This window comes from Mustela erminea, chromosome 4 (genome assembly GCF_009829155.1).
Source record: "Mustela erminea isolate mMusErm1 chromosome 4, mMusErm1.Pri, whole genome shotgun sequence".
In the NCBI taxonomy this organism is placed as follows: Eukaryota; Metazoa; Chordata; class Mammalia; order Carnivora; family Mustelidae; genus Mustela; species Mustela erminea.
This window is the reverse complement of record NC_045617.1, coordinates 58,833,821-58,851,223: the sequence shown is the minus strand read 5'-3', so window position 1 is coordinate 58,851,223 and position 17,403 is coordinate 58,833,821. Positions and strand designations below refer to the sequence as shown.

Here is a 17,403-nt window from a genome sequence, read left to right as displayed (position 1 = left end):
AAATGAATTAAACTTTCTATCAGAAAAAAGATATGTATGTGTGTGCACTGCTCTGGTCATTGGTATGATCCCGGACCCTTTCCAGAGCAGAGATAAAGACTAGAACTGTAGATGAATAATAAAGATAATGGCAGTTAATTTCTTATGCAGCTATGAATTTAACACTAAGGTTTTAATTCTTCACTCACTCAGTCTCCCCATTTGTCACCTAGAGAATCATTTACTTTTTGCTTTGTTTATTTTTGTTTTGAGGAGAAAAAGTAGATTATTCTTCAGTGGTTTGTGTCAAAAGCAGAATTTTTATGGCGTGTCAAGGAACTGGATATGTGGCTTGAGAGAAAAAGAAAAGTAGATGCATGTCTGTAGCCACAGAGATGAATTTGAGATAGAAACCCTCGTTCCTGTGTGTGTAATAGTCAGCCCTTATATCTTTCACAACACTGAAATTGTTCAAAATTAAGCCCTTCAACATAAAATCTCAAAAAAGAAGGAACACCAGACACTCAGTTCCTCCCTGGGTTTGCCTTTTGTTTGAGGAAGGTAGTGGACAAGAGTGGAAGTGAAGTAAATCAGGATTTTACATTTTTACTCTGGCTTAGCTTCAAAATCACTCTGTCCTATATTTCTCTCTGCCCATTGTACTTTGGTCCATATGGGCAGGGTAAAGTAGGGTCAGGAACCATGTATGGAAGAACCCAGTCACTGCAGGATTTGCATTTCTATCTGAAACTAGAGTAAACATTGCTAGAGGGAGAACCGTGATTTATCCTTCTTGTTTGGAAGCAGCTTATAAGGATTTACATATTAGTGTAGCTGGATTGTCTTTTTTCATTCAGTTTAAGATTTCTTTAATTCTGGTATGCCAAATGATTTTTGATTCAGATGTAGACATTTTTATATTATGCTATGGGACTCAAAATCTTATTGAATACTTTTTTTTTTTTTTAACTCGCTTTGCCTACCACATCTCCAGCATTGGAAGGAGGGGTACTGCCGGGTTGCTGCCAGGTAGAGGTAAAAATCCAGGTTCTCCTGTTACCCTCTTTTGATACCTGATGGTGGAAGTGGGGGCAGGGGATGCTCCTCATTCTTCTTGGGGATGGTGGTATTTCTAGATCCCTGTATAGTCTGAACTGATACCACAGTGGAGAGGAGTGGTCTTGTTCCCACTGGACATTGGTTTGATACCACCCCAATATTTATGGGGATAGAGGAGGAGAGACACCTCATTACTGCTGTGTAGGGGTGGAAGGCCAGGCTCTCATGTGCTCTCTGCGGACACTGTAGAGGATCATTCATTACCAGATGGTAGGCATGAAGTTCCCAACTCCCTACTTGGTCTTTCATGATATCTCTGACAGGGGAGTTGGTTACAGCTTCATGAGGGTAGACTTCTAGTCTCCCCACTCATCCTTTCCTGGCATTCACGGTGATCATTTCTTTTGTGGTGTTTGGCTGGAATAGAGCAGTTATTGACTACAGGGTTTCCTTCTTCCTAGGCTGTCCCTTTCTTGCTGTTTTGGCTGGAGAGCAGCTTTTGTGGTGGCTTTTTGGGTCTATGCCTCATAGTGTCTCCAGGTTGTGACTCCTTTCAGCTACAAGTCTGGTGTAAGTGAGACAAAAAGAAAACCTGGGATCTCACCTTCTTGGGTCCTGAAGTCTCAGGGTGGTCTACTTTCTTTACACTTTGCAGAGTCTTCTTATGCTTTGTTTATATATAACATCTGGGGTTTTTAAGTTCAATTTAAGAGGAGGAATAGGAAAATGTAAGTCTACTCCATTTTTCTGCAAGCAAAAGTCCTTGCCATTCAATTCTGCCTTTGTTTTGTTTTTTTTTTTCCAGCATTTTCTTATGGAAGTTTTCAAGATGAAAGAATTATATAGTTAATCATCACGCATCTTGCTTCTCCCCAAATTCAACACTTAATGTTTTGCTATATTTTTTTTAGTATGGTTTTTATTTACTTTATTGTATTTATCCATCTGTCCATTCCATCCGTCTGTCCATTAATTGTTTTTGATGGACATCAGTACACTTTACTCCTAAGCACATCAGCATGCATATCATTAATTGGAGTTCACTATTTATTGTTTTTTAAAGGTGAATTTTATATAAAGTAAAATGCATGATATCAAAAATATCATTTGATGAGTTTTGTATGATCTATCCCTTATTGGGATAATTTCAGTCACCCCACAAAGTTCCCTTGAAGCCCCTTCTCAATTAACTTACATCACATTTCAAGAACTACTGTTCTGATTTTTTTTTCTTTTTTTGTTGTTATCATAAATTCATTTTGACTCCTTTAGAACCTCATATAAATAGAACCACATGGTATGTATTTGTATTTTGTTGTGCTTGGCTTTTTTTTCAGTACAGTGTTTTTGAGAGGCATTCATGTTGTTGTATGTATGGGGGGGGTTGTTATCGTTATTACTATTGCTGAATTATTTTGTTACATGAACAGTACCACAGTCTATCCATTCTGGGCTGCTTCCAGTTTTTTGCCATTACCATTTAACAGTAGCAATAACATAAGTCATCATTGTCTACTTTCTGTTTTGAACTAGTGCAAGGCAACTTGAGGTTTTAGGCCTTTCTCTGATTAATAAAATGATTTAGTCCCTAAAGATGTGTTCTATCACACACAATACCCACATTTTCCATGCATTTCTTATTGTTAGTGAAAATTATCGGTTTATTGGAAGCTGAAATTTCCTTTTAGAAGCAAAAGTTGGTTTTAGCATTGTAAAAGTTAGAATTAGCTTCTTGGCACGAAATTAAATTTTGCGAAGGAGAAACCATGGTTTTAACTGCACTGTAACTGTAATATTCATTACTGAGAATGCCATACTAGCCTCTGGAGGAACATCCTATTTCAGGAATACTTAGAATGCTCTAGTCCTTCACAAAATAGTGTTGTAGTTGCTGCGATGGATTCAGCTGGGTTTCACAGACCCCTATTTGTCTGGCCTTACCTATTATGTAAGTCTCTTGCTTCTTTTCTATTTTCCCAAAATGATTATCTAAGGGGGCTGTAATTTCTTTTTTCTTTTTAAAGATTTTATTTATTTATTTGACAGACAGAGATCACAAGTAGACAGAGAGGCGGGCAGAACGAGAGAGGAGAGGAAGCAGGCTCCCTGCGGAGCAGACAGCCTGATGCAGGGCACGATCCCAGGACCCCGGGATCATGACCTGAGCCGAAGGCAGCGGCTCGAACCCACTGAGCCACCCAGGCGCCCCAGGGGCTGTAATTTCTGATTGATTGATTTACTGATTAATATTAGGGGAGTTCTACCAGCTGGGAAGTGAGACAAAATAAACTTTACGTGAGATTCTAATTAAAGTGGTCATGCTTGCTATTAAAGTGCAGGAAGAAATATGACGTTGTTTCAAACTTTTTATTACAACTTTTCTCTGACTTTATTTTTCTTTATACAGTTGATGGACTGGACAAAGCTTCTCTAGCAAATTCAGATGGCCCAACAGCAGGCTCACAAACACCTCCCTTCAAGAGAAAGGGGAAACTCTCCACCATCGGTAAAATCTTTAAACCTTGGAAATGGAGGAAAAAGAAGACCAGTGACAAATTTAGAGAAACCTCAGCAGGTATGAGTATCATAACTTTACTAGAAGATAAGTTGTTACATTTTGTATAAGATAAAAATTGTGTCTTGTAGGGCTTTTTTTCCCCAGAAAAAAAAGGCCATATTTGAAATGAAATTAGACTTAACTTAAGAGTCCTGATTTGCCTGCTTTCCCACTCATTGACTTTCTAATATACCCTTGTTTTTAAATATATACTTCATACAGAAAACTAGTATGGAGAGAGGGGAAGTGAAAGAAGGTGTAATAGAAAATTAGAAGGGCAAATGTTATTTGTCAACATTGTAGCTAAAATAGCTGTTCACACACACACACACACACACACTATTATCTATCTACTTAGTTCCAGTAACACAATCCTATTTGTTAATTTAAGAAAAATTTTTGAATGTCTTTTTTTTAATGTGTTTGTTTTATGGGAAAATTAAATGTAAATGGCTGTTTGAAAGAAAAGTGTTTCTGTATTTTATTGTTAAATTTAAAATTTCCATCATACCTTTAAGACAAATAAATGGTTTCTGTCCTAAGGGAGTCAGAACACTATTGGTGTGAAATTTTTTTTTATCATTTTGTGGATTTGTTAAGCTTTAAGAATTACATTATTTCGTACCTTTCATGTGGACTCATGGAAGAAATTTGCTTTTTATCTCAGGCCAGAACTAAGCCCAAGTTAAACAAGTATTGCCTTTAAGGTAGAAAAGCATTTATCTCTTGATATAGGCTCAACATTCTCCATGCTTATATTGTCTAATACAATCGCCTTATCAGAATTCCTCATTGCACCAAGGTTAGTATCGTCGGTGTATGTAGAGGGTCACAGAGCATATTTTACTTGTCTGTGCTAACATAGGAATTGGCCTTTAGTTCTCGAGCTGTGAAATAAAATAGAAAATACCTCAAATAGCACATAGGTATGGAAGAGGGACACCAAAGCTTCCTAATGAAATTGCCTGTGATGCATTTGCTGCTGTATAACTTCTTTGAGCATGTAATATTTAATAAAGAAATAATGATACCATATCTGGGATTTGTTTCAAAATCCTGGAGGTGGGGTGAATATAGATGAAAGAAGATTGGCCACAAGTTGGTGATTGCTTAAGCTTGGTCATGGGTACCGGGGGGTTATTGTTCTCTCCTCTCTGTGTGGACGTATTGGAAAATTTCTGTAATAAAAGATAGGGAAAATAAAAGAGGCCTGGCTTAGGGGGACATAAAAATAGATCAGTTATCCCATTTTCTATAGTTTCTAATTGGTTTCTTGGATTAGAAGGCAATGGCAAGTAGACAGAGTGCTGTGCTGAGTGAGTAAGGACATCTGGGTTCTGGTAGTGGCTTTGCCATCGAGGTACCCCGTGACCTTAAGCAAGTCAGATCAAGAGTCGAATGAGGTTATTCTAAGGTGCTTTCATTTCCAGATTCTGTTGTCAGCCCTTGACTCCTAATCCCTGGCTGGACATCTTGTGCTCCCATGTTCTTCAGTTGTGAATGGAGCCACGACTGGTCTTCTTAGTGTCCTCCTCTCACATTTCCCTAAGTTTTGAGAGAATCTGGCCCTTTGGGTTACCATGGCTACCCAGGATGGGAGTCGGGCTCCAGACAGTGCCAATAAGAAGATACTGAGAAGGGAGGATGGAAGTCTCCTCTTTTGTTTAGTTGCCCTTTACTTGAATCTTGGATGCTAACTTCTCTCTCCCCAATGAAGAAAAGATAACCACAAGGAAATTCTCCTTCACTTTTCCTTGTCATCTTTTTAAAATTATTTTGACAATAGGGAGGCTGTAACCCTGAATATTTTAGAAAAGTCATTTTAAACAGCCTTAAGTGTTATTTTATGTTAGCCCTTATTTGTTGAGGAAAGCCTAGCCATCTTTCTATTCTGTTTTCTTTTCAGAGTCACACAGGAGTTTATATAAGCTTGGCTCCAAAGAGTTATTTGTGGGTTCTGTAGCCCTAGTTCCTAAAGACTACCAAACTACATTAATAACCTGAAAAGTTATTAGATGTCTCTTTTCTTTGCATCCAAATTATGACATCACAGAATAAAGACAAGCCAAGTAGACACGTTAACAATTCTTTGTGAATTTATCTGCTGCATTTGTGTCATTTCTTTCTGAACCGATATTAATGTTGTACTTGAATTTCATAAGATGTTACCAAGTGTCCCATTATAAAATATTTTGTTGTTACTTTATGTATATGCTTATTTTAAGACTTAAATTTCTTAATGAAGTGTATCAGTGAAGTGTATCAGTGAAGCCTGAAATAAAGGGAGGCACAAAGCGTGTAACAAATATTTTCTTTACATTGAGGAAAGCTGTCATGTCTAGAGCAAAACTGATGCATTTGGAAATAACCAAGAGAAAGGTGTTCTTTTTTCTTTTTTTTTTTTTTAAAGATTTTATTTATTTATTTGACAGACAGAGATCACAAGTAGGCAGAGAGGCAGGCCGAGAGACAGGGGGAAGCAGGCTTCCCACTAAGCAGAGAGCCTGATGTGGAGCTCGATCCCAGGACCCTGGGATCATGACCTAAGCTGAAGGCAGAGGCTTAACCCACTGAGCCACCCAGGTGCCCCAAGAAAAGTGTTCTTTAATAAATTGCCTCAAACAGCGAACTCTGGTTGTTTGGATATGACCAAGGTCATGTGCTGTCTGGCACACTATAAAGTCCACCTTAGGCACGTCCCACGGTGTGTTGAGATCTGAAAGAAGGTGCATTTCTTCCAAGGCAAGTCCATCTTGTTTTTCCTTCTCCTAAATTCCTGGTGTTGTAGCCACATGGCTATGAATCTTCCTGCATTCCGCCACATAGTGATTAATACTGCTTTTCCTAGTCTGGGTTTCTGTTGAGGAAATTTTTTTTCTTTTGATTGGTAACAGAGAGGATGCAGCCCTGATTGATTGATGCCATTGTAGTCATATGTTTCCCATGACGGAGGCAGTTTAGAAGGGTCATGGTCAGTGGAGCACATGACTCTTGATCTCTGGGTATGAATTCGAGCTCTACATTTGGTGTAGAGGTTACTTAAAGATAAAAATCTTAAAGAAAAAAAAGAGAGAGAGAGAGAATGAGAGAGAGAGAAGTGTCCTGTCCTTGAGCCAACTATATTTGGAAGTCCATCTTGTCCTGTAAGAGAGACAGGGCCTAGGCCCCAACTTCAGTTTCTCTGGCCTTGTTTTAAAGCAAAAAGTTGCCTGTCTCTTCAACTCTGTGCAGGCTGGTCTACAGGCGTTGGGTTCTAGGGCGGGAGAGCAGTCTTCTTCCCATTTACTTTCCCCCAGGGCATCTTTTCTTAACTCTTTATCTCCTGAGCCAGAGGGCCCTTCTCTGGTCCCATCTTTACTCTCAGTTACATCCGTTCTGCGCATTTAGAACTCAAAATGTCATTTACACTTCTTTTCCTACATAATTATTCCTCCTATCTTTTTTTCTTTCTTTTTTTGTGGGGAGGGGTGCTGTGTGTGTTGTGGCTGAAGTTCCTCCCTCTGGATCTTTAAATTTGCTTCTGTCTCCCCAAAGCTAAGAATACAGTCAAATCCCCTGTCTGAACACAGTGGTTCTTTCAACTTCTGCAGAGTCTGTTGCTGTCAAGACCAAATGTCTTGAAAATCCAGCCTGTGTCACTTTGTCCACATCCTCTTCCCATGGTCATTCCCTTCCCTCTGCCACCTGCACCTGTGTGCAACACTCCACTGATGACACTCCAAGCCTCCCAATCAGGAAATTCAGTGTCACTCTCTCATTTTCACCCATCCCAACCTCTGCAGCATTTGCCATCACTGGTTTGTCTTTCCGTGATTGAAAAAAGATGTCATTATCGGGGCGCCTGCGTGGCTCAGTCAGTTAAGTGGCTGCCTTTGGCTCAGGTCATGATCCCAGGGTCCTGGGATTGAGTTCCACATCGGGCTCCCTGCTCAGCAGAGAGCCTGCTTCTGCCTCTCCCTTGCCTGCCACTCTGCCTACTTGTGCTCTCTATCTCTCTGTCAAATAAAGAAATAAATAAATCTTTAAAAGATGTCATTATCTTGGTTGTCTTTAACTTTTCTTTCTGCTTTTTGCTTCCTCTCGCCCCCTTCTCCTCTTCCCTAAACCTTCGAGGGAGTTTGCTGTGTGTCTTAGCCCTTCCCTTTCTTTGACTGTGCTCTTCCTCATCACCCATCTCTTCTTAGTACCCACATTTCTCAGGCCAAGTCTCCACCTAAGACCTAGACCCATCCAGCAGAGCATTGATGGGTAGCAATGTTAACTCAAGGAGTGCATGTTAACTCAAAAATCCATTCCTAGAGACGCCTGGGTGGCTCAGTTGGTTGGATGACTGCCTTCGTCTCAGGTCATGATCCTGGAGTCCCGGGATCAAGTCCCGCATCAGGCTCCCAGCTCCACGGGGAGTCTACTTCTCTCTCTGACCTTCTCCTCGCTTATGCTCTCTCTCTCAAATAAATAAATAAAATCTTTAAAAAAGAAAAATCCATTCCTAAGGTCTATCTATATCTGCACTGAAAACCATTGATTTAGAAGCTCTTGTTCTGTTGTTACATGATTCACTTGTATTTTTACAAAGAAATAGGACCAATCAATAGCTGGGAATTTCGAACCTCGTTTCTTCCCCTATAGAAGCAAATAACTCATTGAGATTACTATATACCCAAATATATGTCATGAATCAGTAACAGACTACAGCACTCCATTCATATTAGTTTTTTCCAGTTTCTGTTTTTCCATTTTTTCAATTCTGAACTCAATAGAAAATGGAATGAGAGACTTTCATAAGTGAATATAAGTTTTCCTGAAAGCGTTGTTCTGGAGTCTGATATTCTGGAGGGAGGGAGTGAGCAAGGTTCCTGCACTCTTGGAGCTTTCGTTCTAGAGAGGCAGATGTGATGACATGAGCACAGAGTGAGGGAAGGGGGAGTGGAAAATGCTATGTACAAAATCCTTTAGAAAGCAAAACAGATCCCTTTCCAATCCCAGGTACCCATGCTGTTGTAGACATGGCTTTCTTTGGCATCTAGACTTCGAACCATGGAGTTCTTTGACTCTTCCTTACCTCTTACCATCTTCTGTATCCCATTAGTTACTAAAACCTTTCATGTGTTTTCTCCTGGTGCAGGGCTTCCAACATTAGCCTTTCCTCTCAGTCCCTATTATCTGGTCCTTACCAGTCTATTATTGCAGGTAGCCTCTTGGTTATGTTTAGGTATGAGCCGTACCAGCTATAGAAGGCTATAGAACACTGGAGAAGGTGGAGAGAGGTGAGGTTCTGGCAGTAAATCTGCCCACAGGGGAACCTAAACTAGCTGGTAAGGCTGACAGCGAAGGTTGAGGATGCCAGAGGCCTCCAGGAACCCCATAGTAACTAAGATGACAACTTTCTAAGTCTCAGGCCAGACAGGTAGAACAATGGGTATTTCACATGAGAATGGCCTGTGTTCTACCCCATAGGTTAGGATAGGAGAGCATCCAAGTAAGTGAGAGTGGGAAATCCAGATAGGCCTTTAGGAGCCAGGGTGTTCTAAATTACTTAGGTGGTAGTACTCATGGGAAGATGGTGCCTGGTGTAGGAATCAGAAAGACTCAAACAGAGCCCCCATACTTTTTTTTTTTTCTTAAATGGAACCAGGGAATAGAGCTGGTAACTAGGACAGGAAGTTTCCAAAGGATTCGGGACAGAAACTTGCTGTATAAAGTGGAACACAGGGATGGTTTTGAGGGAGTGGTCTCCTCAGACTCCAAACCTCAAGTGCTGGAGCTCCTCTTGCTAGAGTGGCACAGCTCAAGAGCTGGGTGACCAGAAAGAAAAAGAACTGCTGTGGATTTGGAGAAGTAGGTAGGCAAACTACCCTTCTTCTCTAGCATGCCCTCTCTTCTCTAGCATGTCTTGGATACCACCATGAGGGAATCTCTTAAGTGGAACTTTGGTCCTGTCGGTTCTTGCTTAAAGTGTGGCTGACCCCACATTGTTTCCTTAGTGAATTGCAGACTCTTTTAAGCTCTCCTCAGTGTAACCCAAACTTACCTTTCTTTTCATTTTTTTCAGTCACTTATATTGGATTTTAGTCACACAGGGTCAGTACTTACTGAGTGTGCCCCTAAGCCTGCTTATCCCCAAGCCTTTCTTCTTTATTCTTGCTCTGAGTACCTTCTCACAGCTACACCTGGGGAGATACCCAGTGTATGACATGACCGTGAAAGGATCATGACATATCTCTTCTTTCCCAAAGATACTCTTTTTATAAAAGTAGGCTCCATGCCCAGTGTGGAGCCCAACATGGGTCTTGAACTCATGACCTGGAGATCAACACTTGAGCTGAGGTCAAGAATTGGATGCCCAACTGACTGAGCCACAAACACCCCTTTCATACTTTTTTTTTTTTTTCTTGGAGATTTTATTTATTTATTTGAAAGAGAGAGAGAGCACGAGCTGGGGTGTGAGGAGGCAGAGTAAGAGGGAGAAGCAGACTCTCCGCCGAGCAGGGCATGGAACGCAGGCTCAATCTCAGGACCCTGAGATCATGACCTGAGGCAAAAGCAAATGCTTGACTGACCGAGCCCTTCCTGAGATAGTCTTACCCTTGGTTCTGTATCAACTGAGTAGGAACTTCTCCTCCTTTGCTTTAATTCTCTTAAGATATGTATGCTTTGACTTTTTTATTTATGTGTCTGCTTACAGTTTGCTGTGTAAAATATTGAAGGTCAGAGACTATCTCATTCACTTTTGCCCAACTTTAGGTGCTTTATATAATAATTTATACCTGGTATATACTTCTTTTTTAAGAGACAGAGAGAGAGAGAGAGCACTGTGCCCAAGCATGGGCTTAGGGGAGGGGGTGGAGAGGCAGAGGGAGAGAGTGAGAATCTTTAAGCAGGCTCCACGCCCAGCACAGACTCTGAAGATGGGCTCGATATCAGAAAGCTGAGATCATGACCTGAGCTAAAATCAAGAGATGGACCTTTAACTGACTGAGCCACCCAGGCACCCTCCACCCCAGATATGTACTCTTAAATGTGCCTTGAATTGCTTATTTATTGAATATCCACTATAACTAAATATACATCACTAGGCGCTTTAGGACTTTGTAAAAGAAATTAAAGATTGAAAATTCATAATGGGAAGGAGAGAGATAGTAAATTAAAATACTAATCAAAAATATGTGCTCACAGTTGCAACCATGTACAACTATCAAGAAGCCAATAAATAATTAGGGAAAATTTCTCTTTCCTATCTTTTGCCCTTATTTTAAAAGTAAGTTACACTCCTAAATAAAGACATTTATCTTCATTATAATAGTGACTTTTTTATTTGTGTTGTTAGTAATGCAGAAGGAATGCCTGCCTAGATTTTTAGATAACATTGTTGCAAGTTATCAGCATTCTGAGAATCAGAGTGATCTGTAGAGAGTCCTCTGGTAAAAACTTTTAACTTACTAGTACTCTGCATTCCCTACTCTTCATAATGTCTAATTTTTATTGAATGCTATCATATGCCAAGTTCTACTCCAAGAACTTGATTCACATTACCTCATTTAATCATCAAAGTTTATGAAGTTTCAGTGCTATTGTTATCCCAGTTTTGCTGACGAGGACACTAAGGTCGGAAAATTCAAATGACTTGCTGGAGGAGGCATACCTGGTAGGAGGCAAAGATGGTATCCGAACCCAAGCAATGTGGTGCCAAGCCACTACTTTTGACCATTACACTATGTTGTATCTCTAGAAGATAAATCCATACCCGGATCAGTAAGGATTGATCAGTGTAAGGTGATTCTACTGTGTGGGTTTGCTTCATATACTAGAGTTTTTATTGTGAGAAGGATTTGGTCTGAAGAATAATTTTGGTTCTACTTACTTGCCTAATTTCAGCAGGATGTGCATAGAAAAATGGTTGACAAGGGTCAACCCTTGTTTGGTCCTATTAAACCCTTATGTTTTGGTCCTATTAAAGATTGTCTTCTCTGTAACCATAAAGGCCTAATGTTACTGCTTGGGATTATTTTCTATATCTAGAAAGTAGGGCAAAGTTAGAAGATTTGCATAGGGGGATATTTGTTAAGGACTGGTCTGATGGCATAATAAACAATAGCATTTTGATTTCGTCTATCTTGTTCCACTAAGAAAATGGAAGTACTTTCGTGTATCATTCACCCTAGTACCGTCTTGGAGGAAGGAAAGAGAATCTCTCCCTTTCCCAATTCACTGTAGCAGAAGGAAGTTACATCATCAGCCAAAGACCACGTAGCACAACCAGATCCACATAGGGCTCCTTGCTTATACATTGGACAACACGCATTTGTCTTCTCAACAGATGTTTAGTGAGCAGACACATCTACTGTGTGTCAGGCACTGTTACAGACTCTAATGATACAGCAGGGAACAAAAGAGACAATACTGCCTTCCCCTATGGGGCTTATATTCTTATAGGGATAGGAGGCAGAAAGTCAATCCCCAGAGTTAGAAAATGGGAAGAAAAACATAAAGCAAGGACTAGGGAATGTGGGTAAGTTACAGTTTAAGATGCAGTGGTCAGAGAAATTTTACTAGAAAAGCAGCATTTGAACAAAGACAGGTGGGAGGGAAAGAAAAGCACTCAGGGAAATCCCTTTAGGTAATCATATGTGTTAGAGCATGGATTTCCTTCCATCTAACAATGGTGTCAATATACTGAATGCAGTTCATTATTAACTTGTATCCAATCTTTTAATGATTAAAATATCTCCCATTCATGAACCTCCTGGTTGTTAACCTTGATATCTGTTGCTGGCACATGGATCCTAACAGATCATGTCATTTCACTCTACAGTTGTAGGAGAGAAGCAGGAATCCAAGAAAGGAATTTAACTCTGTAATAGAAATGTTTTGTTATGGGGCACCTGGGTGGCTAAGTGGGTTAAAGCCTCTGCCTTCGGCTCGGGTCATGATCCCAGGGTCCTGGGATTGAGCCCCACATCGGGCTCTCTGCTCCGTGGGGAGCCTGCTTCCTCCTCTCTCTCTCTGCCTGCCTCTCTGCCTACTTGTGATCTCTGTCTGTCAAATAAATAAATAAAATCTTTAAAAAAAAAAAAAAAGAAATGTTTTGTTATGGCTTCCTTTCTTAAGTTAGAATTTAGGAGCCAGATTTTGACAGGGCGTCAGAAATCCAGCTTCATGGAGTCTGAGTTTAGAATCCCTCATATGTCAGTGTTTTTTGGGTAGATCTTAGTATCAGTCCTGCAGAGAATGCTGAAACAGTAATGTATGATCGCCTCTGTGGGTAAACAGTCCCTAACTCACATGCTAGTGGTGTCGACTGTACTGATTTGTTAGATTACTTGGAATGACAAGTATGTTCCCAGATTAATTTAAAAAAATTCAGTTTGGTCCACAATACACCTGAAGCTGGGCACTATTAAAACGTGTTCACATACAGCTGAACACTACTTACTAAAACTCTAGGAAAATATCTTCTGAATTTTCTATTAAAATTGAGAATTTGAAGACTGTAGACGACCTTACCTTTCATCTGGGTCTGTCCCCAAGGCACAATGTCCTCTCTCTCCCCCAAACCTGATAACATGTAATCATTTAACTTCCAAGCTCCTGCTTTCTCACTTTAATTATTGGGGAAGTTTTCTCTTACACTGACCCAGAACAAACTCTCTCCAATTTTTCTAGCTATCCCCTGGCACTAATACATATATATAATATATATTTATATTTATACATATCTCCAAATCACAGTGTTATGTGATGGTCCTTCCATCTTCTCATAAAGTTCTTTCATCCCCTTGATGTGTTTTAAGTTTGGAGTTTCTCACCATGGGGCCATATTAAATTGTCTAGATTATTCAGTACATTTTTGTTGAATACCAGGCCCAATGCGCTATGTTCTGAGGACACAGCAATGAACAAGTCTGATGAGGCCCCTGCTTTCACAGAGCCCACAGGCTCTGTGTTCCCTTTCTTGGCCATTTTAATACCAAGGTAACACTGTGACTTCCCCCCAAATTCTTATGATTACACTTTTTAAAATATTTATATGTATATATAAATATATATATTTTATATTTAGAATTGCATCCTCAATAGGACTATATCTTGTTATTAAAATGATAAGAATTTGTCAGTAGGAATAATATATCACCCAGCCGAATCCTCCAAGCTGGGTGATCCATTTTACCCCTTCTAACAATGTGCTGTATGGCCTTTCTGTATACCCACTTCTACATATTCTCCAACATATGTCATCCTCAGTCGTGTGTGTTTCCCTGACAGGGTCCAACTGGATGAGCTCCCTTCTGACATTAGACCTCCCCCTTGGACCAGATCTGTCTCTTTCAGATTATCAGGAATCCTGTCCCAACATATCTCAAAGAGTTATTTTCTTGGTTTAGACCTCAGATCTCCTTTGTGGAGGAGACTGGCCTCTGCACCCCTTCATATTGTGCCCACATTTCTGGGATTCTGTTTTCTCTTAAAGCACCAGTGGGGTGCTTGGGTGGCTCAGTCATTAAGCATCTTGTCTTCAGCTCAGGTCGTGATCCTGCGGTCCTGGGATCGAGCCCCGCATCAGGATCCCTGCTCAGTGGGAAGCCTGCTTCTCCCTCTCCCATTCCTCTACTGTGTTTCCTCGCTTGCTGTGCCTCTCTCTGTCAAGTAAATAAATAAAATCTTAAAAAAAAAAAAAAAAAAGCACCAGAAATCTCTGCTGCTCTGTCTTCTGTCCCAGAGACTGTCTTCCATGGGACCTGATTTTAGATCATTATCTGAGTGTTTTCTTCCCTCTCTAATTCAGCTTTAAGGTTCTCTTCACTAGGCCAATCCAGTCTCCACCTGGCATTTCACTCCTTTTTCCATGGAATGGGTATTACTGTACAGAAGTTCTGGTCTAGGAAACCAGACCTTGATTTGACACCATCAGTTCCAACAGCTACTCACTTGGGTTGTCCAGTCTTTGTATGTCATGATTTCAGCCAGATTAAAAAACAACCCCTGGCCATCCACACCTTTCTGTTTCCTCCTTAGAACTTCTGACTGGATGGGCTATGTCCGATTGTTTCTGGGGAAGACAATTATTCCTGTTGTTAAGTCAGTAGAGTAGGGGTTTGAGGAGTCTAGGCATGGCCTCCTTCACATCCTGAGAAACACACTACGAGAGGAGAGCGTTCCTTCTGAGGAGTCACCCTGGTCTGCGTAAGGCGTCATCTTGAGCTCGCACATCAGTCAAAGCTCCTGGGTGACCACCGTGTGACTCTTCCTATGGGCTCTGCTGAGCCTTCCTTGTTCATTCATTCACACAGCACATAGTCACTGGCCTCCTCCCGTGAGCCTACACACTCTCCTGTGCTCCGAGGATACAGTAGTTAACAAAGAGGGAAGTTTCGAGGCTTGTGAACCGTCAGTGTCTCTGGTGTACCATTCTTCTCAGCTGTCTCTTTCCTGCTACCCAGCTCCGGATCCATACCGCACATCAGCCTTTCCATCTCTGGGTTCCCCATTTTTCTCCTGTCAACTTCTTAACTACAGTTTTGATTCCTCTTTTCTTTCTCCAAAACATTTCTCTTTGTGCCTTCCTTAACTACCATTTTTTCCATTCCATCTAGTTATCTAGTACCTTTTCCAGATCAGAGCAAAGAGAGATGTTCCCTGACTCCTTTTACCTTCATGTTGAGGGGGAAAGCTGGTTTCTGTTTATAGCTCCCCTATTGGTGGCTCCTCTCTGACGAAGAAAAGCAAAGGTCACCCCTGAGAGATTACTGGAATGGTTTTTGCATGGTCCAGACCTCATAGCCTCCAGATTACCTGTGACTGTTTTTGGTAGCCCCTTGGAAACATTTCCTGTAAATGTCCCCTAGCAAAGTGGGGACCTACAAATGAGGCATTTCAGTGAACACTGGTCTGTGCTTGCTGTATCAAACCTTAGCCCTTTCAGAAAACACAAATAGGTTTTTGATTTTTCCAAAACTTTTCTCTGCCTTCCCTCTCTTTTTGACCATGGGTCAATGAGCCTATATAGTCCATGGAAAAATACAGCTGCCTTTCCTGACAACCCTGATGCTGGACGCCTGAGATTTTCTTAGAAGTAGGAATTGTGTTTGGCTAAGGTTGGAGGCAGATATACAAAGGAACTACTAACTGGTTCACTATTACTACCTTTGTGAACGTGACTGTCCCCAGAGAGGTCATTTTTTGGTCATTCACCACCTTGGTATTTTTTACTTTGAGGAGAGAGAAAGAGAGAGAGTGTGTGTGTGTGTCTGTGTGTGTGTAGTTCTGTGAATTTTAATATATGTATGTTTTATGTAACTACCACCATTATCAGGATACGTCCCAGATCCATCCTTGCCCAGTTCCTCCCGCCCCATCCTTTTCCAGTCATACCCTCCCTCCCCTCCAACACCTCCCCCAGCTCCTAACTTCTGGCAACCACTGCTCTGTTCTTCACTATCATTTTGTTGTTTCAAGGACATCATAGAAATGAAAATCACTAAGTATAAAATGTTTTGAGACTGGCTTTCTTCACTTGCCATTTCACCTTTGAGAGTCATCTGGGATATTGCATGTACGAGTGTCTTGTTTCTGTTGTTGGGTAGTATTCCGTGCTGTGCATGTAACCTGTTCATTTATCCATTCACCTGTTGAAGGATGTAGATTGTTTCCGGTTTGGGGTGATTATGAATAGAGCTGCTATAAATATTCACATAAAGGCCTTTGTGTGAACAAAAGTTTTCATTTCTCTAGGGAAAATATGTAGGAGTGAGATTTTTGAGTCATACACTAAATGCATGTTTAACTTTATAAATAACTGTCACAGACTATTTTCCAGAGTTTCGTATTCCTTACCAGCAATGTAAGGTTCCAGTTGGTCCATATCCTTGCCAGCACTTGGTATTGTCATTATTATTTTTTTATTGTGCTCAAAAAACCTGTTATACAGTGTACTGTCTAAACCATTTTTAAATGTCAAGTTCAGAGATGTAAAGTTTATTTACAGTGTAATAGAACAGATCTCCAGAACTTTTTCATCTTATAGACCGAGACTCTGTACCTATCGAACAATCCCCACTACCCGCTCCCCACCTCCTGGTAATCACCATTCTACTTCCTATGTGTATGAAGGTGACTGCTTTAGTATGTGTCACATAAACGGGATCATACAGTAGTTATCCTATTAGGACTGGTTTATTTCACTCAGCATAAAATATCCTCAAGCTTCATTCATGTTGAAGCATGTGTCAGCATTTCCTTTCTTTTTATGATTGTACAGTATTTTATTGTATGTATATGCCACATTTTGTTTACCCATTCATCTGTCAGTGGACATTTGAGTTCCTTCCACCTCTTGGTTGTTGTGAATAATGCTGCCGTGAGCACAGTTGTGCTATCTTTATTATTTTAGCCATTCTAGTAGGTATGTAGTAGTATTTTATCCGAGTTTTAACTGCATTTCCCTAATGGCTCATGATGTTCAGCTATTTTTCATGTACGTTTCTGCCATCTGTCTATCCTCTTTGGTGAATGTCCTGTTCAGGTCTTTTGCCTGTTTGGTAATTGAGTTATTTGTTTTCTTACTATTAAATTTTGAGGGTTCTTTATATATTCTGGATGTAAGTTCTTTGTTGGATATATGATTGCAAATATTTTCTCGCCATCTGTAGTTTGTTTTTTTATTGTCTTAATCTCTTTTGTAAAACAAAAATTCATAATTTGATAAAGGTCAGTTTATCAGTTATTCTTTGTAGGTCATATTTTTTGTGTTGTGTCTGTTATCTAACTTCAGATCATAAAGAATTTCTTCTGTGTTTTCTGCTAAAAGTTTT

General features: G+C 40.4%; 1 protein-coding gene across 6 annotated transcripts in view; it reads left to right on the top strand.

Moving 5' to 3' along the window:
* The window catches only part of PHACTR2 (phosphatase and actin regulator 2), a 259,175-nt gene that overhangs the window by 166,406 nt on the left and 75,366 nt on the right, over window positions 1-17,403 (top strand). For all 6 annotated transcript variants that reach the window (XM_032339330.1, XM_032339325.1, XM_032339329.1 and 3 more), the window contains exon 2: window positions 3,446-3,613. In XM_032339330.1, the coding sequence (XP_032195221.1) occupies window positions 3,446-3,613 (168 nt within the window). The remainder of the gene's footprint in view (window positions 1-3,445; window positions 3,614-17,403) is intronic.